The sequence below is a fragment of the Phocoena phocoena genome, chromosome 3, assembly GCF_963924675.1.
Source record: "Phocoena phocoena chromosome 3, mPhoPho1.1, whole genome shotgun sequence".
Taxonomy (NCBI): Eukaryota; Metazoa; Chordata; class Mammalia; order Artiodactyla; family Phocoenidae; genus Phocoena; species Phocoena phocoena.
In genome coordinates, this window is record NC_089221.1 from 163,768,822 (window position 1) to 163,792,978 (window position 24,157).

The 24,157-nt window shown below is 53.6% G+C and overlaps 1 protein-coding gene across 1 annotated transcript; it reads left to right on the forward strand.

The window, feature by feature from the left end:
• Positions 1 to 2,122: 2,122 nt before the first annotated feature.
• Positions 2,123 to 24,149, forward strand: MAST1 (microtubule associated serine/threonine kinase 1). Its single transcript, XM_065874322.1, has 26 exons — positions 2,123 to 2,306; positions 3,959 to 4,047; positions 4,524 to 4,599; positions 6,570 to 6,648; positions 8,548 to 8,708; positions 8,828 to 8,903; positions 9,076 to 9,285; positions 10,987 to 11,088; positions 11,192 to 11,324; positions 11,404 to 11,471; positions 14,135 to 14,214; positions 14,304 to 14,512; positions 16,956 to 17,094; positions 17,210 to 17,342; positions 17,479 to 17,644; positions 17,749 to 17,850; positions 18,015 to 18,137; positions 18,661 to 18,770; positions 19,497 to 19,675; positions 19,768 to 20,015; positions 20,350 to 20,556; positions 20,749 to 20,978; positions 21,298 to 21,420; positions 21,546 to 21,682; positions 22,536 to 22,723; positions 22,824 to 24,149. The coding sequence occupies exons 1-26, from the start codon at positions 2,224 to 2,226 to the stop codon at positions 24,059 to 24,061; spliced, it is 4,689 nt and encodes a 1,562-aa protein (XP_065730394.1). The 5' UTR covers positions 2,123 to 2,223; the 3' UTR covers positions 24,062 to 24,149.
• Positions 24,150 to 24,157: the final 8 nt, after the last annotated feature.

Here is a 24,157-nt window from a genome sequence, read left to right on the forward strand (position 1 = left end):
GCAGAGCAGCTCTGCAGCTGGGGATGGAAGTGGCGTCTGTTTACACGGACGCCAAGGATCCAAATCCTCTACCTCTCCACCTTGCCCCTTTCTTCGACCCTAAAATGTTTAGGGATGCTAGCAGATGGGGCTAGAGTCGAGGACTTTTCTAGGTAGCACTTAAAGGTCCCCCTGGGGCTCACCCTCCTAGGCCCATTGTACCCGAGTCTGGAGTACCGGGCTCCGTGGCGGGAAAATCCAGGTCTTGATTTTGATTGGGCCATTGTGGCCGCCTGGCCGGGTCGTCCAAGGGGCTTGTCCAAGGGGCGGCTCATTCAAGCTGATCCTGCAAAGACAGAAGGAAAAGCTGGTATAGATTTCCGGTCACCCCTGGCTCAGGATGGCAGAGCTGCCAATCTGGACAGTGTTCCTTTTGACGCCGACCATCCTTCTGTCCTCTGTACATGGGAGTGTGAGGTCCCTCTAGCCCATCTTCTGCCATGCAGCATGTCCATCCACAATAACTCCTGTTCCTATGACCTAACATTTATTGAGCACTTACTATATGCTAGACACCATACTAAGGTGCTAGGCACCTGCATCATCTGACAGAATCCTCTAGAAGGAATGGACTATCGGAAGGTCATTTGCCAAGGTTATAAGTGGCAAAACTGGGATTTGAACCCAGGGCTTTCTGCTATCAGAGATTCTAGAAAAATCCTAGAACACTCCTCATTTCTCCCTGGTTGGAGTCCCCACCAAAGGGCTTTTGGAACCCTAACCTGAATCTTTCTGCCTGCAGCCCTACCCAATCCCTTTTATTCACCTTAGCCTGTGGACACAGAACTGGGTGGAAGGTGATGCCCCTTCTCCCCAGCGCTCTCAGAAAAGGGTCCAGACCTCTGTAATTTCTGGTCCCTGTAGTGGTTTCCTGTGTACTTGACAAACAGAATGCAACCTTCTTGTGATGTGGACAGAGTTAATACCTAACTTTTTTTGTTGTTGCCACACCGTGTGGCATGTTGGTTCCGTGACCAGGGATTGAACTTCGCCCCCTCCATTGGAAGCACGGAGTCTTAACCACTGGACCACCAGGGAAGTCCCAATACCTACCAATTATTATCACTGCCATTACCGAAAAAGACCACCCAGCCATCACCTGATTCCCATGTCAAATCTCAGTTTGAGCCACCCTAACTATCCCCACCCCAACTCTGTGAATCTGATTGAGAGTGGGGTAGAACCATTGAGGTGTGGAGGAGTCATTCATTCATTCATCCAGTCATTCACCCTTTCATGCTTGAGCATGCCAAGTTTATTCCTACCTCCAGGCCTTTGCAATTCCCTCTACCTGGAATGCTCTCTCCACAGAGCCTCCCAGGGCTGACTTTTATTTTTCAGCAACAAACTTAAAAATCATCTCCACAGAGCAGACCTCTGTAACTATCATGTCCTCCTCCTAGCCATTTTCCATCACATCACCTTGCTTAATTTTATTCATAACATTTATTTCTGTCTAAAATTATTTCGTTCACTTCTATGTTAATCTTGGTTGTCTGCTTCCTTCCTTTAAATGCTAGTCCCCAAAGGGCAGGATTTTTGTCTCATTCACTGCTGTGTCCCCAGTGCCTAGCACGGGGCCTGTCATACAGTAGGTGCTCAAGAAATATTTTTCAAATAACGACTCCTGGATGTTTTCATTTGCACAAACACATACTGAGACGCCAGCTCAGGAGTCCTATAGGGGGCCCTCTGCTGGCCTCTGGGGGTCGGGAGAGGAATCACCCTGGTACCCTTTTCCCCTAGGAGCCCAGCCCTCACCTCATGGCCAAGGGCGCAGGTGACCATGCTGATGAAGGACCTGTCCCATCCCACCTCTACCCCTCCAGTGGGCTGACAGGGCTTTTGGGCAGTGGCTGCTGGTCCCCGCTGACCTCTATCCTTTTGCTCCTTTGCCTTCCAGAAAGATTTGCCCCTGCCCCGGAAAAGCAGCAGGTGAGCCCTGGGGAGAAACGCGCGGGGCTGGCCGCCCCTTCTCCGGCCCGGGTGGGGGCGCCAGGCGGGCGCGCGGGCGGGGCCAGGCGCGCTGGTGCACTGCAGCGCCCCCTCCTGGCTAGCGGCAGCCGCAGGCCTTCCCCTCCCCCGCCCTACCCTGCCCGCTGCGGCTCCAGCCTCCGCCCCGCGCGTTTGCTCCCCGCGCCGCCGCCGCTGCCGCACCTGCCACCATGTCGCCGCCGCCGGGTCATGTCTGACTCTCTCTGGACCGCGCTTTCCAATTTCTCGATGCCCTCCTTCCCTGGCGGCAGTATGTTCCGTCGCACCAAGAGGTAGACCCCCGATCCCTCAGACCCTGACCTGGCCCTTCCCCCAAAGCCGCCCTCCGGCTGCTGCTGCAGGGCGGGGCCCGGGATGCTGCACCCGGTCCAGCTGCGCCAGAGGTGCTCGCTCGCGCCTTCCTGCCAGGGATGGGGCTGAATGGGGGGCAGTGTGGGCTGAGGCTGGGGGGACTGCACGCTAGAAAGGACCGCCGCGGGGGGAGGGGGCTGCGCCTGGTGGGGGATTGAGGCGCCTTTGTCTGATGGCGCTGCGGGCTCCGGCAGCCCGGTGAGGGTAGGGGAAGAAGGGGAGGGTGGGGGGCTTAGCACCCTCAGAACAATAGCCGCAGCCTGGCCTCCCCCCACCCCCACGCCGCGTGCTCTGGCCGCGCGAATATGCTCAGTCACTGAGCCGGGGAGGGGGGTGTGTGCGAAGAGAATGGAGGGGCTGGAGGGTCCCTCTTTGGAAGCTGGGATCCTGAGGGGCAGAATGAAAGGGGGGGCTTTTATAATAGCACAACCGCCCCCCAAAGAACACAGCCTCATACGAAAAATAGTGACACACAGCGTCACTCAGGACATGATGTCACACACACATACACACACAACAGCCCTAGTGTCCCAGATACACCCGGGAGCCGCCACGCGTACCCAGCCATATGGTGGCCATAGGTCAGAGGCACGCACAGACACACAAGGACACTCGCAGCATCACACAGACAAGTAAGCCCACAGGCACAGTGTAGTGTACACTCTGTAAGATGTCACATGCCTGGTGATCCACACCACCTGAAATGCACACAGACACATGTGTGGCAATGACATCCGTGCAATGGCACAATATACGATATCACCTAAGCATGTCATATGTTGTGCCACACGGATGATAGAATAACAGACACAGAATCTTGCAGAGTCGGAGACACACACAACATCACAGGTTTCCACTCATTTTCATCCATGTCACACACAGTGGTATGCTCAGACGTGCCCAGTGTCACAGGGTGTTAAACTCACACACAGTAGATGCCACACGGGAACACACATGGTGAATGTCACACTCAGACACAAGGACAGTATCTCATACAGACTCAGATTGCTACACAAAGACAGACACGTAGCAGAAATCATGCATCACTCACACTTTACAGCACACAGGGGCACATCTAGTCATGGACAAGTGGCGTTACACTGTGTCATATAGACACACAAAGCCACAGGTCATGTCACACAAGATAAACCCAAGGACTGTCACACATGATATCACACTAGGATGCTCCCAGTGCTGAATTCACACACGGGTGCCACACCTGGATACACACAGCGAATGTCACGCAAGGACCCAAAGACACACAGACACTCAGTATCTCCATTAGTATCACGTGGACATGACTATCACCCCCTGACTGATACACTGTGCCTTGCATGGTCACACATGATCCACACCAGGAGTCTTGCACATACACAACACATACGCATCACCTCCCATACACAGTCCTACCGAGGCCTCCACTGCCTCCTCCTCTGAGCAGTCCTTTGGGAGCACATCCAAGCACACACAGTTGGGAGACAGGTGGGGATCTGAGATGGGAGGGCTGTGGGTTGGGTCCACAAACTCACTGGGCTACGGCCGGGTCCGGTCCCTTGCCTCGCCTTCCCCGCAGCTGCCGCACCAGTAACCGGAAAAGTCTCATCCTGACCAGCACTTCGCCCACGCTGCCGCGACCCCACTCCCCACTGCCTGGACACCTGGGTGAGACAGGTGGTGGGTTTGTGGGCCAGACTAGAGGAGGCGTGGTCACAGGCGAGGGGTGTGTCCATGCCACAGGAGTGGTGGTCCAGAGTCTAGACGGAGAGGACCGGGATTGGACAAGGGGCGGAGCCATCCTTGTGTTGGCTTGGCCGGTCCGCAGGGGGACGGGCATTTGTGGGCGGAGGCCCAGGAGGAGCTTGATTGGAAAGGGGATGGAGCAGAAAGGAGGAGCCATACCTAAGGGGCGGGGCCACCCCGAAAAAGACGGAATCGGCCTGGAGAGGGGCTGGGCTGACTCGGTAGCCAAAACATTTTGAGAGGCAGGGCCACAGCTAAGGGGAGCGGTCCACCCATACGTGGGTGGGATTAGACTAAAGAGGGGACAAGCTGCTGTTTGGAACCCGCTTTGAGGATCAGGAGGTTTGATGGGATTGCCTTCTATCCCAAGCCTGAAGATCCCTCTCTTTCCGCCACAGGTAGCAGTCCCCTGGACAGTCCCCGTAACTTCTCCCCCAACACCCCCGCCCATTTCTCCTTCGCCTCCTCCCGAAGGTGAGTCCCTCTCCCCAGGGCCCCAGAACCCTGGCCATACCCTCCCTACCCACCGTCTGGGCCACCATCTGTTCCCCTTCTAATTGCACCTGAGTCAGGCCTGCGGGACCCGCAGAGGGCCCCAACGTCCTGGCGGGAACAGGCACCCAGTCTTAGGGGCGGGACCTATAAGAAGGCGGGACCAACCACCAGTTCAGAACCACGGAAGGGGCGGGGCTTCCTTTGCCGCCGAGTGAAAGCGCTTGCGCTATGGGGCCTGGGTCTTAGTCTCCCAAGCCTCGCTCTCCAGGCCAGGCGTTTCCATAGCAACAGGACAGGGAAGCAGGGAGGAAGTGCGCAAGCGCAGACTGCTTGATGCCCATCGAAGGACTTGGTCCTTGACGTGGGGGAGGGCCCCTAGGGCTATTTCTCGAGGGCCCAAGAGGAGAAATCTCAGGTTTCCATCCGGGGGTCTCTGTGGGTTTCTGGAGTGTCCCTTAGATGAATTTTCTGGGGGGCTTTGTCGAGATTGGGGGAGAGAGATTCTTTGAATTTTGAGGGGGAATCTTTGAGGAGTCACCAGGGTGTTTGGGTGGGTCTCTTTTTTTTTTTGAACTTTATTCATTCTAAAAGCGTCTGAACAACTGCTGTGTTCTGGGACCTGGGATATGGGGTGAACCACATCCCTTCTCTATCCTTGGAGTTGAGTTGGGGAGGCAACGCAGGTCACCGCAAAGGCTGGTGAAAGCTGTGGGGTGCAAGTCACAGGAGACTGTGGGGACAGAGGACGGCTCCCTTGGAAGAGTGGGGATTCCCTTCGACCGTGGAATTCAGCTGAGGGCAATAGGGAGCCAGAAAAGGGCTCCAAGATTGGGCCGGATGTGGTTACCTACATGGAGGGTGAGCGGGGAAGCAGGTGAGCTGAGCGAGGTCACTGCCTGGAGAGAGGATTCCAGTGCATGGGAGTGTGTGTCCACGTGAGTGTGCAATCTGTGTGCTGATGGGGATGTGTGTGAGTTTGTGAGGCTGTGAATATGGGAGGCAGCCCATGCCTGTCTTTGTATCCGTGGGTGTGTATCAGCGTGTGAGAGTGAACGTGTGTGACTGTGTGCTTCTAGGGTTGTAAATGTGTGTATGAATAGCTGAGGAAACATGTACCTCCATGTGTGTCTCCATGTGAATACGTAATTTGTGTGGGAGTGTGAATGAGTGTGTGGCTCTCTGAGAGTTTGAATGTGTGACTGACTGCGTGAGGGTGTCTTCAATGTGTGTCACGTGAATGTGAAAGTCTAGACTGTGTGGGGGAGTGTGTGTGTAGGTCAGAGTGTATGAGTACCAGGTCTCTGTAAGTATATATGTCTATATGTGAGTGTACGTCTCTTTTTTCATGTATGATTGTGTGTTAGCCTGGAAACATGTGATATTTGGGTCCATGTATGGAACAGTGAACGCATGTGAGTGTCTGTGTTGAAGAGTCACGTGGTGTGAATGCGTGTGACTTTCAGTGTGTGAACTCAACCGTACTAGTAACAGTAGTACTAATGGATGTAGCCGTGAGAGTGATTGTGTCTATGGGAGCAAGCGTGTGTGTGTGTATGAGGAAGGAATATTTCTTCTCTGAAAAGACCCAAGTGATCTTCCTCTGAGAATTTTCTCATGGGGGTCCTCTAGCGGTCATCTTTTGGGGTCCCTCTGGGATGACTTCCTTGAGTGGGCTTTTCACTTTGGGGGCTTGTTTGGCATGAGGTTGACAGGAGAGGAGTATAAATGGGAAGGAGCAGAGAAGACTGATCTTTGCTCCAGGTCCCAGGTACCTGGCTGGAAGACTTCCTCTTTACCTCCTTGACCCTGAGGGACTTCAGGAATCTCAGAGTGCAGATATATTCCCCCACCTCCTGCTCTGGCCATGGCCAGTGGTTTCTCTCACACTCTGAGGAATGGGGCTGTCTGGTGGGGCCTGGCGGCCTCTGAGCATGTCGGCTGGGTTCCAGGGCGGACGGACGCCGTTGGTCTCTGGCTTCACTCCCTTCGTCTGGCTATGGCACCAACACGCCCAGCTCCACCGTCTCGGTGAGTGTGGCAGGCGGGGCCGGTGGGTGGGAGCCACGGGGGGCCGGCTGGACTGGCCTAAATGAGAGCTTTGGGTTTCTCTTGCTCTCCGAGGGTGTCATCTGTCCATCTCTTAGTGAGTTCCAAGTCCCCTCCAAGGTCCTGTTCTCCATCTTCAACATATCTTCTTGGGGGTCCTACTTACCTCGGACTTATTTAAATTATTTTACTTATTTACTTATTTTACTTACTTATTTTACTTACCTCAGGTAATGACATTAAGGCTCATGTATTAAGCCAACTGCCCAAGTGTCTGCAGCTGGCCAGGGCACACCCCTTTCACCCAGAGCCCATTTGCTCCCCCACTGCAGTACCCAAATTCTCTCTCTCCATCTGCCCTCTTTTCTACGTGTCTCTCTGGTTCGCTCATCCATGCATTGGTATGATGTTCAGCGGACTTTTATCACATGACTGTCATGTGTGTGGGGCTCTACAAGCTGGGTCTGGGCCCAAGGATTCACAAAGCCCTCATGGGAGGAGACAGATCAGTAAGAAGGCATTTATAACTTGGGGTGCTGGGGTGGTCAGAGCTGTGATGGGGGGTAGCATAAGGCAAGGGGATGATAGCAGAGGGGAGGCACCTGACTGAGCTGGAGGGAGGGTCAAAGAAGGTTTCCTGGAAGAGGTGGCATTGAAGCCAAGACAAAGGATCAGCAGGGGGTTGGCAGGTGGAAGAAGGCAGGGAAGGGTGTTTCAGCAAAGGGGAGCAGCATGTGCAAACTCCCAGAGGCAACAGAGAACTTTTCACATTTAGAAAGGTGAAAATAGCCTTGTGTGGCTGGAACTCTGGGTTGGAAGTGGAGGGATGGAGGTGAGGCAGGCAGCAACCCTCCTCATGCTGGGACTTCTTGGCCAGGATCGTGAGGTGGATTTTATTCTAAATGCAGTGGGAAGCCACAGAAAGGCTGTTTTGCTTTATATTAAATTAAATTAAAAATTCAGTCTGACCTACTATTTCTGTAGGTCATAGATTGTGTGCACTGAAAAGATTAATACATAATGATGGGTTGGGGAGTTTTAAGCAAGAAAGTGAGTGATACCATGTTGAAAAAGATCATCCTGCCTGCAGAATCTGGTGGCTGTCCCTGTGTTTCTCCACTGATGTCTGTGGGTCTGTGTTTGCCCCAACTGTATGCCAGGCCCTGACTGGGGCCAAACAGAATCAAATCCCTGCCCTGGAGGAGCAGACAGCAGTAACAAATAAGTCATAAAGATATACAGTAGTAAGTAATGAGATAAGAAGTCAGCAAGAAGAAACGAGTTGGGGCAAGGAGAGGGAATGATGCGTGTGGTCAGAGGAGGCCTCCCGAAGGGTGACTTTAAAGCAAAGACTTGAAGGAGAAGTGATCCATAGTAGATGTGTCACAGACAGAGGGAACAGTCAGTGCAAAGGCCCTGAGGCACTAGTGTGCCTGGTTTGTTCAAGGACCATCAAGGAGGCCTGTGCAGCTGAAGCAGAGCAGGTGAGGGGGAGAGTGGGAGGAGGTGATGGCAAGGAGACAGGATCAGATCTTGCAAGACCTTGTGGGCTGTGGGGAGGACTTAGGCATTCACCATGAATACGGTGGGAGCCATGGAGAGTTCTGAACAGAGGAGGCATGAGACTTGACTCAGGTTTTCACAGGCTCCCTCGGGCCACATTCATGTCTGTGTCACTGTTCTCATCTGTGTCTGTCCCTGCCCCCCCGCCCCCCCTCTGTTGCCAGGAATCCCAAGCTGAGCCTTGGGATCCAAGGATCATAAGCCAGGTCCAGATTCTGGCCTTGCTCGGTGGCCCGCCAGCCGCGGTGGTCCCAGACCAGGGTCCCGAGCTGTGGGGGAACGTGGTGGCTCTGACCCCGGCCCCGCCCCTCCCCCCAGTCTTCCTGCTCCTCCCAGGAGCGCCTGCACCAGCTGCCCTACCAGCCCACCGTGGACGAGCTCCACTTCCTCTCCAAACACTTCGGCAGCACCGAGAGCATCACGGATGAGGATGGTGGCCGCCGCTCCCCTGCCGTGCGGCCTCGCTCGCGGAGCCTCAGGTGGGCCTGCATCCCCCTCCCCGTCCAAGCTGGTGGGTCTGGGGGCTCATGCCCTGCGAGACGCCTGTCTGCAGTTTTGGAGGAAGGTGGCTGGACGCGATGGGCTTCTCTCTCCGCAGCCCCGGGCGCTCCCCCTCCTCCTACGACAACGAGATCGTGATGATGAACCATGTCTACAAGGAGAGGTTCCCGAAGGTGAGGCGGGGCAGGGGGCGGCTGCAGGGAAGCGGGGCGCCCGGAGCCCTCGCTCGCTTTAGCCTCGCGCGCCCCCTGGCGGCCGGCGCTGCGCCGTGCAGGCTTTGGCAACCACTGCCTCTGGGCTGAGCCCCGCGCCGGCATCTCGGCCCTGCCTCCGTCCCTCCCACAGGCCACCGCGCAGATGGAAGAGAAGCTGCGCGATTTCGCCCGCGCCTACGAACCTGACAGCGTGCTGCCGCTGGCCGACGGCGTGCTCAGCTTCATTCACCACCAGATCATCGAGCTGGCCCGGGACTGCCTGACCAAGTCCCGCGACGGCCTCATCACCACCGTATACTTCTACGAATTGCAGGAAAACCTGGAGAAGCTGCTGCAGGACGTGAGTGCACCAGGAGGCCGGCCACACCTCAGGCTCCGAACCCCCAAATCAGGCTCAATGGCCCCATACTTTCCTTCATCCCACAACCACTCAGGGGGCGCCTGCCACATGCCAAGGGGCTAGTGTGGATTGAAGGGTGGAGGAGAAAGACTAAAGCCCCGCTCTAGGTCTGATGGAGGAAGCAGGAATTTATATATATACGTATATATTTCACAAAATGCACCTTTTGCCTTTATTTCATCAAAATCACTGTATTGTTATAACCAAGATTTTCACATAATTTGGTGATATTGACAGTAATAATTTAAAAGTTTCTTTTATTTTTTTCACTGTTTTAATTAATTTTATTGGAGTATAGTTGATTTTCAACGTTGTGCTAGTTTCTGCTGTACAGCACAGCGGATCAGTTATACATATACGTATATCCACTCCGTTTTTAGATTCTATTCCCATATACGTCATTACAGAGTATTGAGTAGAGTTCCCTGTGCTGTACAGTAGGTTCTTATTAGTTATCTATTTTATACATACAATAGTGTGTATATGTCAATCCCAATCTCCCAATTTATCCCTCCCAACCTCCCAAACAGGAAGCAGGAATTTAACATCCTTCACCTCCTTCAGGTCTTTACTCAAATGCTACCTCCTCAGATGGCATCAGGACTGAGACTAGGATGAGGCAGGTGATTTTTTTCCCCCTTCGGAACATTAATTATTGAAAAAGTTGGAAAAAAATTATGTTAAAACTTAACATTAAGTTTAAATATTTTATTTATAATTAAACCAAAATTTGTTATAATTTAACTTTCCTGGTTTTAATGGAAACGAACTAATCAGTAATACTGTTTTCATTAAAATGATTAACCATTTGAAAAACATAAAAACATGTAGAGATGGTCCCACACGTTTCCTTTTGATTCAAGCTCCAGTATGGTTTGGCCCAGCCCTCTGGGATCCTGTCCTTATTTAAATTTTTCTGGGAATTCCCTGGTGGTCCAGTGGTTAGGACTCGGTGCTTTCACTTCCAGGGCCCAGGTTCAATCCCTTGTCAATCCCTGGTCAGAGAACTAAGATCCCACAAGCCTCACGGCCAAAGAGTAAATAAGTTTTGCTTATCATTTTTTTCTGCATTAATTTTGATTTTTCAAATAGTGCATTAAAATATTAGTTATCTTGAAGACTGAGGGTTTTTGTGTCCAAGGTGACTGCCTCATTTGCCTCACCATAGTCCTGACTTTGATAGGCATGATAGATAAATTAATATGTGGCCTGTTTGATAGAAAACAGGAATGGAGAGTAGAGTAATGGCGATTGAGAGTCCTACCAGGTAGTGGGGTGTGATTTTGGATTGGAGGGGTCAAGGCAGGCCTCCATGAGGAGTTGACAACTGAGCAAAGACCTAAAGGAGGAGAAGTAGGAAGCCATGCAAGGATCTGAGGAGAGAGCATGCCCGGCAGAGGGATTTTTAACTCTGCCTGGATTATAGAGCTGTTTTGAAGATGAATTGAGTGAGTGAAGGTTTTAGGACCATGTTTGCTGTAACAATAATGATTATTTTTACCATGTGGCCTGGGCCTCAGTTTACTCATCTGTAAAATGGGAACACAGCAGCAGTATTGTCAGTTCCTGTGGGGATGGGAGAGAAGCCTGGCTCAGGAAAGGCACTTGTGAACCACACCCCCACTATGCCCCACACCCCAGGCCTATGAACGTTCCGAGAGCTTGGAGGTGGCCTTTGTCACTCAGCTGGTGAAGAAGCTGCTCATTATCATTTCACGCCCAGCGAGGCTGCTGGAGTGCCTGGTAAGGGGGCTGGGCATGGGCGGGGGGCAGTTGGTGGGGGACTGGGGAGGGGTTGGCTGGGACACCTTGGAGTTCACCCTGAGCGCACCCTGCCTTGCCTCAGGAATTCAACCCCGAGGAGTTCTACCACTTGCTGGAGGCAGCCGAGGGCCATGCGAAGGAGGGCCACCTTGTCAAGACGGACATCCCCCGCTACATCATCCGCCAGCTGGGCCTCACCCGTGACCCCTTTCCAGGTGCTGGCTGCTGGGTGCAGGGGACTGTGGGTGAACCAGCTGGGACCCCAGTCTCCACTCACTCTCATTCCCTTCCTAGATGTGGTACACCTGGAGGAACAGGACAGTGGCGGCTCTAACACACCTGAGCAGGACGACCTCTCTGAGGTAAGGCCAGGTGGCCCAGCAGGCAACACTCTGGTCTGGCCCGACTGGTTGGGGCTCACCTCCTGGCTCTTTGTCCTCAGGCTGGGTGGACCTCTTGGTCCCCACTCTGAGCCTCAGTTTCCCCAACTCTAAAATGGGTTAATAAGAGCTCTTCCTCCGTAGGCTTTTTTCTTTTCATGGTAAAATACACATAACATTGTTATTTACTACATTCGCAATGTTGTGTGGCCGTTACCTCTGTCTAGTTCCTGAACATTTTCATCATCCCAAAAGGACACCTTGTGCCCATTACGCAGTTCCTCCCCGTCCTCCCTCCCCTACAGCCCCTGGCAACCACTGATCTGCTTTCTAGATCCTTCTGTCTCTATGGATTTGCTGAATCTGGATATTTCATATAAATGGAATCATTCACTCTGTGGCCTTTGGTGTCTGGCATAATGTTTTCAAGGCTTATCCCTGCTGTAGCATAAATCAGTACTTCATTCCTTTTCATGGCTGAATAAAATAAGCCACATTTGGTTTATCCATCGTTCATCAATGGACATTTAGGTTGTTTCCATCTTTTAGCTGTTGTGTGAATAGTGCTGCTGTGAACATTTGTGTACAAGTATTTGTTGGAACAACTGTTTCAGTTCTTTTAGGTACATACCTAGGAGTGGAATTGCTGGGTCACATGGTAATTCTATTTTTAATTTCTTGAGGAACACTGCATGGAGTTTTGAGTGGGTTGAGTGTCTCTGTGTGTTAACAGCTCAGCATAGTAAAAATTACTATAATTCCACCCCCCAGGCCAACCACACTTGGTAGATGTTCCACATATCTGGTGGAGATTGCCCACCATAATGGTCATGCATGTGTTTTCTCTGAGCTGCCTAGTGTTTTCAAAAATGTGAAACAAAATATGGAAATCAGAAGATTAAAATTAGAATCTGGGTTTGTGCCTTTTTGAAAAATTAGAAGTTCTGACAATACTGTGATGGAACCAGCTGACATTGAGTGGGGGCTAGCCTATGATATGGGGTATCCACACCCCAGCCACCCATGGCTCTCACCTGGTATGCCTGGCCCATGAAGGCATTTGGATTTGTGACTTTTGTTTCAAATTGTGTCTATGAATTCACACATACATACACACACATCTGTCATATATATATATATGTATATATATATATACATATTTTTTGAATCTCATTATACATGCCATTTGTTTAATTTTTTGAATAGGTAATGGAATGACATCACTCAAAAGTCTAAAACTCTAAAAAGGTATTTATCTTTAATTGTTGTTTGTAGGATCCTATGTAATTCCATTCAATCAAACTTGTGAATTGAGTGATTCAAATCTTCCATCTTCCTATTCATCTTTTTTTTTGCCGGATTGATCTGATAGTTTCTGAGAGCCATGTGTTAAATTCTTGTTTTGAGTAATTTCTCTTCGTAATTCTGTCAATGTTTGTGGTCAGACTCTTTTGGGCTACATTTTTAGGAGTGTAGAGTCCAATATTTTTATATCTCATAGATCTTTTTGTGAAATATTTATGTAATAAATCTCTTGTCCCTAAGAAAAATAAATATTATTTTTTAAAAGGACATACAGTGAAAAATCTTATACCCACTCTTGTCCCCCATATCCCTATTACCTCAAATATGATTATATTTTGTCCCCTTTTTTACACAAAAGCATACAGTAATATTGTTCCTTATCCCCCTCCCCATTTAACAAAATACTTTGGAGAACTTTCTAATAAGTGTACAGAGATATTCCTCATTTTAAAAATGTACAAGACTTCCCTGGCAGTCCAGTGGTTAAGACTCCATGCTTCTACTGCAGGGGGCACGGGTTCGATCCCTGGTCGGGGAACTAAGATCCCGCATGTGGTGCAATGCAGCCAAAAACAAAACAAAACAAAACAAAACAACGGTACAATATTCCTTTAGATTATATCCCCTCATGTGTTTATTTAACCAATTTCCTGTGTATGGATTGTTTCCAGTCTTGCAATGAGCAGGATAGTACATAGGTCATTTTTCACATGTGCAAGCATATTTGTAGCATGAATTCAAAAGTGAAATTGCTGGATTAAAGGGAACATGCATTTGTAATTCTGATATACACCCAAGTACCTTTCATGGGGGCTGTACCAATTTATACTCCCAACAGCAAGGTATAAAAGTATCTGTTTCCCCACAGCTTTGCCTACAGAGTGTCAGCTTTTTGGATTTTTTTTTCTTTTTTTTTTTTGCCAATCTTCTGAGTGCAAAATGGTGTCTTGGTGTAGTTTTAGTTTGCCTTTTTGTCATTATATGTGAGGTTTAACATTTTTTCACATGGTTAAGAGCTCTAACTCTAATTCACATATCTTGCCTATTTTTTCTCTTCAATTGTTAGTTTGTTTGTTGATGTCTGAGAGCTCTTTATATATTAGAGTGATTAGCCATTTTGTATGTTTCTTTCCTAATGGAGAGAAGTTAGTTATCAATATATGGCTTCAGGGTCAGCCAGTCTTGGGTTCACGTCTTGACTTTGTTACTCCCTCACTGTGGCACTTGGATGAAGGACACACCCACCCCCTCTGTGCCTCAGTTTCCCCATGTGTTAGGTGGAATAACAAGAGTGCCAGTCTCATGATGATGATGGGGTGGTCTCCATCTTTCCCCTGCAGGGCCGAAGCAGCAAGGCTAAGAAACCACCTGGAGAGAATGACTTTGAGACCATCAAGCTCATAAGCAATGGTGCCTACGGGTGAGCCACCCGGGGCTCTGGCGGGGGGAGGGTGGCGGAGGCCGGGTGTCTCGGAGGTGATGGCCGGTCCTCGCTCTCTCCCCCTGCAGCGCCGTCTACCTGGTGCGGCACCGGGAAACGAGGCAGCGCTTCGCGATGAAGAAGATCAACAAGCAGAACCTGATCCTGCGCAACCAGATCCAGCAGGCCTTCGTGGAGCGCGACATCCTCACCTTCGCTGAGAACCCCTTTGTGGTCGGCATGTTCTGCTCCTTTGAGACCCGGCGCCACCTCTGCATGGTCATGGAATATGTGGAAGGTGTGGCTGCCTGCAGGGCTGCAGGGAAGATGAGGGGATGCTCGCTAGTCAGGGCTGCTGGGGGTGGCCTGCCTGAGTCCCAGTCACCAAATTAACTAGCCACCTGTATGTTTATCCAACCATTTATCCGTCCAGTCACTGATCATCCATTCCATCTGTTTATTTATATCCAGCCATCTATTGACTTATCTTCATTTCTCTCAATATAGATACATCCATCCAATTATCCACCCTTCCTTCATTTCATCTATTCATTTGCTAATCCATCTGTTTTTCTATCCATATATCTATGTGCCATCTCTCCATCCATCCATCCATTTGATTATCCGTCTGTTTGTCCATCCATATTTCTGTTTATCCATTACATCGTTATTTATTTTATTCAAGTATAGCTGATTTACAATATTATATTACATCTTTTTTTTTTTTTTGCGGTACGTGGGCCTCTCACTGTTGTGGCCTCTCCCCTTGCGGAGCACAGGCCCCGGACGCGCAGGCCCAGCAGCCATGGCTCACAGGCCTAGCCGCTCCGCGGCATGTGGGATCCTCCCAGACCGGGGCACGAACCCGTGTCCCCTGCATCGGCAGGCAGACTGTCAACCACTGCGCCACCAGGGAAGCCCTACATCTATTTTTTAAAATTAATAGACTTCACTTTTTAGAGCAGTTTTAGGTTTATAGAAAAATTGATTGGAAAGTACTGAGAGTTCCCACATATTCGCTTCCCCCTCCCCCCAGTTTCCCGTGTTATTTACATCTTGTATTAGTATGATACATTGGTTACAATTGATGAACAAATATTGATACATAATTATTAACTAAAGTCCGTAATTTATATTAGGGTTCATTGCTTGTATTGTACATCTGTTTTCCATCAATCCATCTTTTTCTATATCTAGACATTCATTCATCTATCTATTTATTCACCTAACTACTTACCATCCATCTCTCCACCAATACCTATTTACCTATTTATTAATCCATCGGCTATCCATCCCTCTTTCCATCCATCCATTTACTGTTCTTAGTTTTATTAATTCATCCAAACCTCCATTCTAGCAGCTATCTCATTTTATCTAGCAAGCTATTTAAATCCATCTATTCATCCACAATTCATCCATCAATTTATCTGTCCATTTACCATCCATCCAATCATCCAACCACCAATGTATAGGTTTTTCATCTGTTTATCCATCCCCAGTATTAATCCATCTATCATCCAAACAGACATGTATTATGGTTATTAGGACACACACATGATCTCACAGGGATACAACTGTGCCACTTCCGAGCCTTAACTGAACATTCAGTCACTCAACAGGTGTCCCCTCATCATCTCCCTCATTCCACATGCTGTGCTGGGTGCTGGTGGATACCCAGACAGACACACTTTTCCCTCATGTAGGTAACATTCAAGTCTGTATAAACATACAATAAACAAGAAAAATAAGCCAAAAAAGACAAGGTTGTTTCATATAGTGAGGTTGGCAACAAGGGATATAAGGCTCAAGAAGACCATGGGCACTTTATTCTCTGCACAAGTGTGTGTCAGGATTATCTGGTGCCCAAATTCAGATTCCCTGGCAGTCCAGTGGTTAGGACTCCGTGCTTCCACTGCAGAGGGCACGGCTTCAAGTCTGATTCATCAGTTTCTGACATAGATAAATCTGGCTCAAGAGAAAAAAAAGGAAAGAAAGAAATTTATTGACTTGTGATAGAAAAAATCCAGGTCACCTTCAGGAATGGCTGTATCTAGGTGCTCAAATCATGTCATTAGTAATCGCTCCATATTTTGGCTCTGTGGACTTCCCTTTAAACAGGCCCTGATATAGTGAGGTTACTATCCAACAGATTCCGGTTTACATTCTATGGGCTTAGTAATCTTTGTGAAAAAATAGGGAAAAGTCATTGGCGCAACTTGGGTTACATGCTGACCCAGCTATTAAACCTGGAAGGAAATCTGACCCTTGTAAGAAAAAGGGGAAATGGACACCGAAGGAGACTAAAATATGAATGCTGCTTGCAGTAAATCTGGTGGGGGCAAGTAATTTATATATTAAGGCCCCGGACCCTCAAGTTTCAGACTCCAGATCAAGGGCCTAAACTCAGTAGATAAGCAGGCAGCCTTGGCCCAAACCAAACCTTACCTCCACCGTCAACTCCCTGCATGACCCAACATCTCTCTGAGTCTCAGTCCCCTCCTGGGTAAAATCAGCTGATTATACTGACATTGGAGGATGGCTAAGAGGACAAGAGAAGCCTGGTAGAGGGCAGTCCCTGTGCAAGCTGGGGAGAGGGAGACCCCTATCGAAGCCTCAGTTTTCCTTAGCTATAAAATTGGGGCAATGTGAGATGGGGACTCGGTACTACGGTGCATGTTGAGTGCTCAGCTCTGAGCCAGGGGTACCTCCCTCTTCACATGGGCCTATTCCTTCACCCCCAGGGGGGGACTGCGCCACCCTGCTGAAGAACATTGGGGCGCTACCTGTGGAGATGGCCCGCATGTACTTCGCTGAGACAGTGCTGGCGCTCGAGTACTTGCACAACTACGGCATCGTGCACCGCGACCTTAAGCCTGACAAGTGAGCCTTGACCTTTCCCATCACTCCTTCCCTGTCCCTCGGGAGGCCCTGGCATGGAAGGGCCAGGAGGGAAGTGGATGGTCCTGGCCTCTAAGACCTCAGTTTGTTTCTGCAGCCTCCTTATCACCTCCATGGGGCACATCAAGCTTACGGATTTTGGCCTCTCCAAGATGGGGCTTATGAGCCTAACCACCAACCTATATGAGGGCCACATTGAGAAGGACGCCCGGGAGTTCCTGGACAAACAGGTGTGTGTGCGGGAGTGGGGGTCACTTCGGGTGGAGTGACCCGGCAGGACTGTGGGGCCCAGGGCCTGGCGGGGGGCACTGCTCCCCCGGGAGGCCCCTCCTGTGGCCAGGGCGTGGGCTGACGTCCTGCCCCCAGGTGTGTGGGACCCCAGAGTACATCGCACCCGAGGTCATCCTGCGCCAGGGCTATGGCAAACCGGTGGACTGGTGGGCCATGGGCATCATTCTCTACGAGTTCCTGGTGGGCTGCGTGCCCTTCTTTGGAGACACACCTGAAGAGCTCTTTGGACAGGTCATCAGTGGTGCGTGCCTCCGTGGTGGGCAGGCCGGGGGCACGGAAACATGGGCTGGCCCAGGGCCTCATGGACTCCAGAAGCGAACCCCAGCCCTATACCTTGCTCTGCAGATGACATCCTGTGGCCCGAGGGGGACGAGGCCCTGCCCACGGATGCCCAGCACCTGATATCCAGCCTCCTGCAGACCAACCCCTTGGGCCGGCTAGGGGCAGGTGAGGGGTCACAGAGAATCTGAGCTGGGGGGTCTGTTGTCCGGGAGCAGGGCTCCCAGTGCTGTGTCCCTGGGCCAGAAAATGGGTGGGGAGCTGGGCTGCTTGGCTGGCCATAGCTGTCGCAAGAATTCCCTCCCCTACACCCTACACCCCTTCCTCCCCAGGCGGTGCCTTTGAGGTGAAGCAGCACAGTTTCTTTCGAGACCTGGATTGGACAGGGCTGCTCAGGCAAAAGGCCGAGTTCATCCCCCACCTGGAGTCCGAGGATGACACCAGCTACTTTGACAGTGAGCGGGGACAGGGTGTGGGATCCTTTGAGGGGGCGCTTGCATATGGCCTGGGCTGGGACGCAGCTGGGTAGGAGACTAGCCCCTTAGACGAGAGGAGAGGGCTGAAGTTGTGTTGGGAGCGGGGCTTGGCATAGGGGCGGGGCTCAGTCTGAGAAGAAGGTAAGAAAGGAAGCTGGGGTAGGGGTGGGGCTTGGACAGGAGTAAGTTCTAAAACTGGGACTGGACCTAGGTTACGAGGCGGTGCTAGGACGCGGCACGAGGCAAGAGCCTGGGCTGGCATAGGCGGAGCCAGGGTGGAGAGAGCCTTCGGTGCAATCTGGGGATGTGGCCTCTGTGGAGGCGGGGCTAGACGAAGCCTCAGAGAGTGGGACGGGGACCCAGCTAGGGGGAAGGACCTAAATCTGATCCGAGAAAGGGGCAGGGGCGTGGCCGGGGCTGCAGGACCCGAACCTGGCTCCGATGGGGTGTGATTTGAGGAGTGGACCCATGCCCGTGGTCACGACCCACACCTCCACTCCAGCCCGCTCAGACAGGTATCACCATGTGAACTCCTATGACGAGGACGACACGACGGAGGAGGAGCCCGTGGAGATCCGCCAGTTCTCCTCCTGCTCCCCGCGCTTCAGCAAGGTGAGGCCAGGTGGGGATAGGGGTGGGGTGAGACCGTCGGGAGGTGGGACCTGTGTTTAAGTACGGGATGGAGGTGGGCCTGAAGTGGCCAGGGGCTGAGGAGGCTATGGGGAGCAGGGTCCAGGCCCAAGGTCTCAGACTAGAGAAGTTACTGAGGCGGTGAGGATCGGGGAATGATGAGGCTTGGGCGGGGGCGGCGGGGGGACATCCTCGCTGGATGTCTTGGAACCGACCTTTGGCATCGAGTGGAATCTAACGGGAGCCTGGACAGTTGTGGAAATGAGGACCCACAGTGGGGCGGGGCTAGATCTGGAAGCGGCGGGGTCAGGGCCTGGGGATGGAGGGGGCTGGGCCAGGCCTTGGCGAGGCTGGGCAACGTCTCGCTTTTAGGAACAGCACGTAGGGGGCGTGCAGGACCTGCCTTGGGCGAAGGCACACATAACTGGGCGGGGCCTGGAGAGGCGGGGCAGGAAGGAGAGCAGATTCTTTGGGGCTTGGGCAGCGCAGGGTCTAGAATAGGTCGGAGCCTAATTTTGTGGGGTGGGGCCAGAACTGAAGAACTGTAGGTGGTCGGGATCGGCCCAGAATTGGGGGGCTGGGCCCCCGGCTTTACTGGGGCGGAGCGTAGTTTGGCCGGGTCCAGTAGCGGGAATTCGATTGGTTCGGGAGGGAAGGCGGGACCTGGGGGCTGGACTTGCCTCCATCACCACTCATCCGTCCTTGAAGGTGTATAGCAGTATGGAGCAGCTGGCGCAGCACGAGCCCAAGACCCCCGTGGCAGCAGCGGGGACCAACAAGCGGGAGCCGAGCGCCAAGGGCCCAGAGGAGAAGGTGGCCGGCAAGCGGGAAGGCCTAGGTGGCCTGACCCTGCGCGAGAAGACCTGGAGAGGGGGCTCCCCGGAGATGTGAGCAGGGTCAGGATTTGGGGTTTGGGTCCTTTTGGGTCCTTTTGGACCCGAAGGGGAGTAACTCCTCTGACCACGCCCCCTTTGCGCAGCAAGCGCTTCTCGGCGTCCGAGGCCAGCTTCCTGGAGGGGGAGGCCAGTCCTCCGTTGGGCGCGCGCCGCCGTTTCTCGGCGCTGCTGGAGCCCAGCCGCTTCAGCGCCCCCCAGGAGGACGAGGATGAGGCCCGGCTGCGCAGGTCTGCTCGGCCCAGCTCCGACCCCCCAGGCTCGCTGGATGCGCGGGCCCCCAAGGAGGCAGCTCAAGGGGATGGCACCCCCAGCGCCGGGGACCCGGAGGCCAGTGAGTGCCCCTTCCTGCCGCCTTCCCCAATTCCTCAGGGATCATATATGAGCGTTCAATGAGCCTGTACTGTTTATGCAAGTTCTCGTGTACTCTTCACACTCCAATCTGGGATTCTCATCAATATGAGGAAGACCCGTTTTCCATGGTCAGTCAACAAAAGTATTTGAGCACTCCTCTGAGTCAGGAGCTGTTCGTGACGCATGTTACCTGCTCCCATGAAATTCACAATCCAGCAAGGGAGAGAAGTGGGAAGCGCATTCCAGGCAGAGGGAACAGCGTGCAAGAAGTTTATAACCCTGGAGTGACCCCTAACCCATCTGCTCTGTTGCAGCCGACCGCCCACGCCCAGGCGACCTCTGCCCATCCTCGAAGGATGGGGACCCATCAGGCCTGAGAGCCACCAATGACCTGGTTCTGCGCCGGGCGCGGCACCAGCAGCTGTCAGGAGACCCGGTGGTAGAGAAGCGGCCTTCTCGAACCGGGGGCAAAGTCATCAAGTCAGCCTCGGCCACTGCCTTGTCTGTCATGATCCCTGCAGGTGACACTGGGCCCCGCCTGGCAGGGGAGGGGCTGCCCCCATTGGTGCCAGGTGCATTTTCCTTGTCCACAGTGACTGGCTCTGGGATGGGCCAGTGAGAGCTCTGGGACTTTGACTTGGGAGGAGGGAGGAGCGGACACAGGGAGACCTGTGTCTGTTGGCTTTGACCTCTGACCATGGGTCTGTCTGCAGTGGACCCCCATGGAAGCTCACCCTTGGCCAGCCCCATGTCCCCACGATCTCTCTCCTCCAACCCGTCCTCACGGGACTCCTCACCGAGTCGGGACTACTCGCCAGCTGTCAGTGGGCTTCGCTCCCCCATCACCATCCAACGCTCGGGCAAGAAGTATGGCTTCACACTGCGTGCTATCCGCGTCTACATGGGTGACTCAGATGTCTACAGTGTACACCACATTGTCTGGGTGAGCACTAATGGGTGGAGCCTGTGTTCTACGGTGGGGGTGGGGAGAGAGACACCCCCCACCCTCCCCAGGGGTGAGGGACAGCTCAAACTCTGGAACCAGGCAACCTGGATGAGACTCCTCTGTGACCCTCCTCTGTAACTTTTCCTTTCTGACTCTCAGTTTCTTCATTTGTAAACTGGGGAGAATAACTGTTATTTCATAAACTGTTATGAAGATTACCGTGCCTGCAGAGCTAGGTGTCTGGCACATAAGCTTAGGGAGCTTTCCTTGTTACCAAGCCTGTTAATTCTGCTCCTGTGGGGCTCCCTATCCCCAGCACGTGGAGGAGGGGGGCCCAGCCCAGGAGGCAGGGCTCTGTGCCGGGGACCTCATCACCCACGTGAATGGGGAGCCTGTGCATGGCATGGTGCATCCTGAGGTCGTCGAGCTGATCCTTAAGGTGAGTCCATGGGAGAGCACCAACTGTCTTGGGGCGAGGGTGGGGCGAAGGGTGGGGGAGATCCCGGGGAGTTGGAGTTGCCAGAGCAGCTTCCAGCAGAGAACTTTCCCCCTTTCTTCCCCCAGAGTGGCAACAAAGTAGCCGTGACCACCACGCCCTTCGAAAATACCTCCATTCGCATCGGCCCTGCGCGGCGCAGCAGCTACAAGGCCAAAATGGCTCGGAGGAACAAGCGGCCCTCTGCCAAGGAGGGCCAGGAGAGGTGGGTGGGGCCAAGTGCAGTGGGAGGGGCTATAAACAGCAGGCCCCTGGAACACTCCAGTTTATGAGCGATGGCCAGGGCTTACGTGGGAGAGGCATAGGTGAGGACAGGAGAAGGGACATTCACAGGAAAGGTGGCCGGGGCCACCAAGTGAAGAGCAAAACCAAGACAACAGAGAAGGAGGGGCTGGGAAAGCGGGAGGAGTCAGGAAAGGAGGATGTACCAAGCTCCTAGGCTGAAGGAAAGGCACTGTGGGAGCAGAGCTGAGCCAGCAGATGTGGACTAAGAGGGTGCCGTCCAGGAGATGATTCTGCCTTGCCGGATGTATTAGGCGACTGAGAGGGGCCGGGAGAAGAGATTTCTATCTGGGATGAGTATGCCAGGCCAGTAGAAATAATTTCTTCCCTTATATGTAGGAGGAACTAGAAGAGGTGGGTGGAGCCAGGAGAGTTTTCTGTTTTGATCAGTGGGTTTGACCTGGACAAGGAGTGAGTGGGGATTTGAGATAAGCCTGGCTGAGCCCAGTGAATTTCTTCCCATTCTGACAGGTGAGTTTAGTTGGAGAGGGAGGGGCTAGACAGGTGGGCGGGGCCAGAAAAGGTTGGTTCTGTTTTGATGGGTGTTTCCAGCTTGGACTGTGAGTGGTCAGAAAGGAACGGGTAGACCTGAGGTGGGAGGAGCCAAGTGGGACGGAGCTAAAGGAAGTTCTTTGGTCTGGAACTGTGTGGTAGCTGAAGAGGGAGGGGTCAGAAAGGGTGGGTGGTTCCAGGAGGTACCTTGAAGTCCTGAAGTGGGAGGAGCCGGGAGCTCTGGAGTCTGGTCTAGGGAAGGTGGTCCCCTCCTTGTCCTCCAGCAAGAAGCGTAGCTCCCTCTTCCGCAAGATAACGAAGCAGTCGAACCTGCTGCACACTAGCCGCTCTCTGTCGTCGTTGAACCGTTCGCTGTCGTCCAGTGACAGCCTCCCGGGCTCGCCCACGCACGGACTGCCGGCGCGCTCGCCCACCCACAGCTACCGCTCCACGCCTGACTCCGCCTACCTAGGTAGGCCCTGAGCCTGGGCGGGGGCCGAGCTGCGCGCTGTGGCGGGCCGGTGCCCTGGCGGCGCCCGCGGCGCTCATCGTCCTCTCTCGCCCGTCCACAGGCGCCTCGTCCCAGAGCAGCTCGCCGGCCTCGAGCACGCCCAACTCGCCAGCGTCGTCGGCCTCGCACCACATCCGGCCCAGCACGCTGCACGGCCTGTCGCCGAAGCTGCACCGCCAGTACCGCTCTGCGCGCTGCAAGTCGGCCGGCAACATCCCGCTGTCGCCGCTAGCGCACACGCCGTCCCCGACACAGGCGTCGCCGCCGCCGCTGCCGGGCCACACGGTGGGCAGCTCTCACACGACGCAGAGCTTTCCGGCCAAGCTGCACTCGTCGCCGCCAGTGGTGCGCCCGCGCCCTAAGAGTGCCGAGCCCCCGCGCTCGCCACTCCTTAAACGCGTGCAATCGGCGGAGAAGCTGGGAGCCTCGCTGGGCGCCGACAAGAAGGGCGCGCTGCGCAAACACAGCCTCGAGGTGGGTCACCCGGATTTCCGCAAGGACTTCCACGGCGAGCTAGCGCTGCATAGCCTCGCCGAGTCGGACGGCGAGACGCCCCCTGTCGAGGGTCCCGGCGCGACCCGGCAGGTCGCCGTCCGCCGCCTGGGCCGCCAGGAGTCGCCCCTGAGCCTGGGCGCGGACCCGCTGCTGCCGGTTTCGAGTAAGGAGAAAGAGTCCCCGGGTGGCGCCGAGGCCTGCACTCCGCCCCGCGCGACGACCCCCGGGGGCCGGACCCTGGAGCGGGACGCCAGCGGCACGCGACACCAGAGCGTGCAGACAGAGGACGGCGCGGGCGGGGCGGCCAGGGCCGTGGCCAAGGCGGCGCTCAGCCCGGTGCAGGAACACGAGACGGGCCGGCGCAGCAGCTCCGGCGAAGCAGGCACGCCCCCGGTGCCCATTGTCGTAGAGCCTGTGCGGTCTGGGGCCAAGGCTGAGGTGCCACAACTCCCAAGTGTGGACTCCAAGGGGTTGCAGGAATCTGCACCCCTGGCACCTCCCGCACCTGAGGCCCCGCGGGGCCGGGAGCGCTGGGTGCTGGAGGTGGTGGAGGAGCGGACCACGCTGAGCGGGCCTCGTTCCAAACCTGCCTCTCCCAAGCTCTCCCCAGAGCCCCAGACCCCCTCCCAAGCCCTAACAAAGAATGTACCCAGCAGTGCAGGGCCCGCAGCCCCACCTGCTTCCCTCCTGGTCCCCACCACCAAGCCTGAGGTGGCGCTGACTTCCCGGTGCCCTGCTGAAGCTGTGCCCCCAGCAGCCCCGACCAAAAAAGGGGCGCCCTGCCCCATGCCTCCGGGCCCATAGCAAAGGGAGCCACTGGCCCCGCGCTGTACAGCCGCCTGTATACATATGTACACATATAAATAAAGTGCGTCCGTGCTGCGTGAGCTTTCTAGAGCT

Bases quoted from the DNA above. Each gene is read 5' to 3' on its own strand.
- MAST1 (XM_065874322.1), top strand. From the start codon at position 2,224: ATGTCTGACTCTCTCTGGACCGCGCTTTCCAATTTCTCGATGCCCTCC. The intron at 18,138-18,660 runs GTGAGCGGGGAC...CCTCCACTCCAG, and splicing joins TGACACCAGCTACTTTGACA to CCCGCTCAGACAGGTATCAC. The intron at 21,683-22,535 runs GTGGGTGGGGCC...CTTGTCCTCCAG, and splicing joins GCCAAGGAGGGCCAGGAGAG to CAAGAAGCGTAGCTCCCTCT.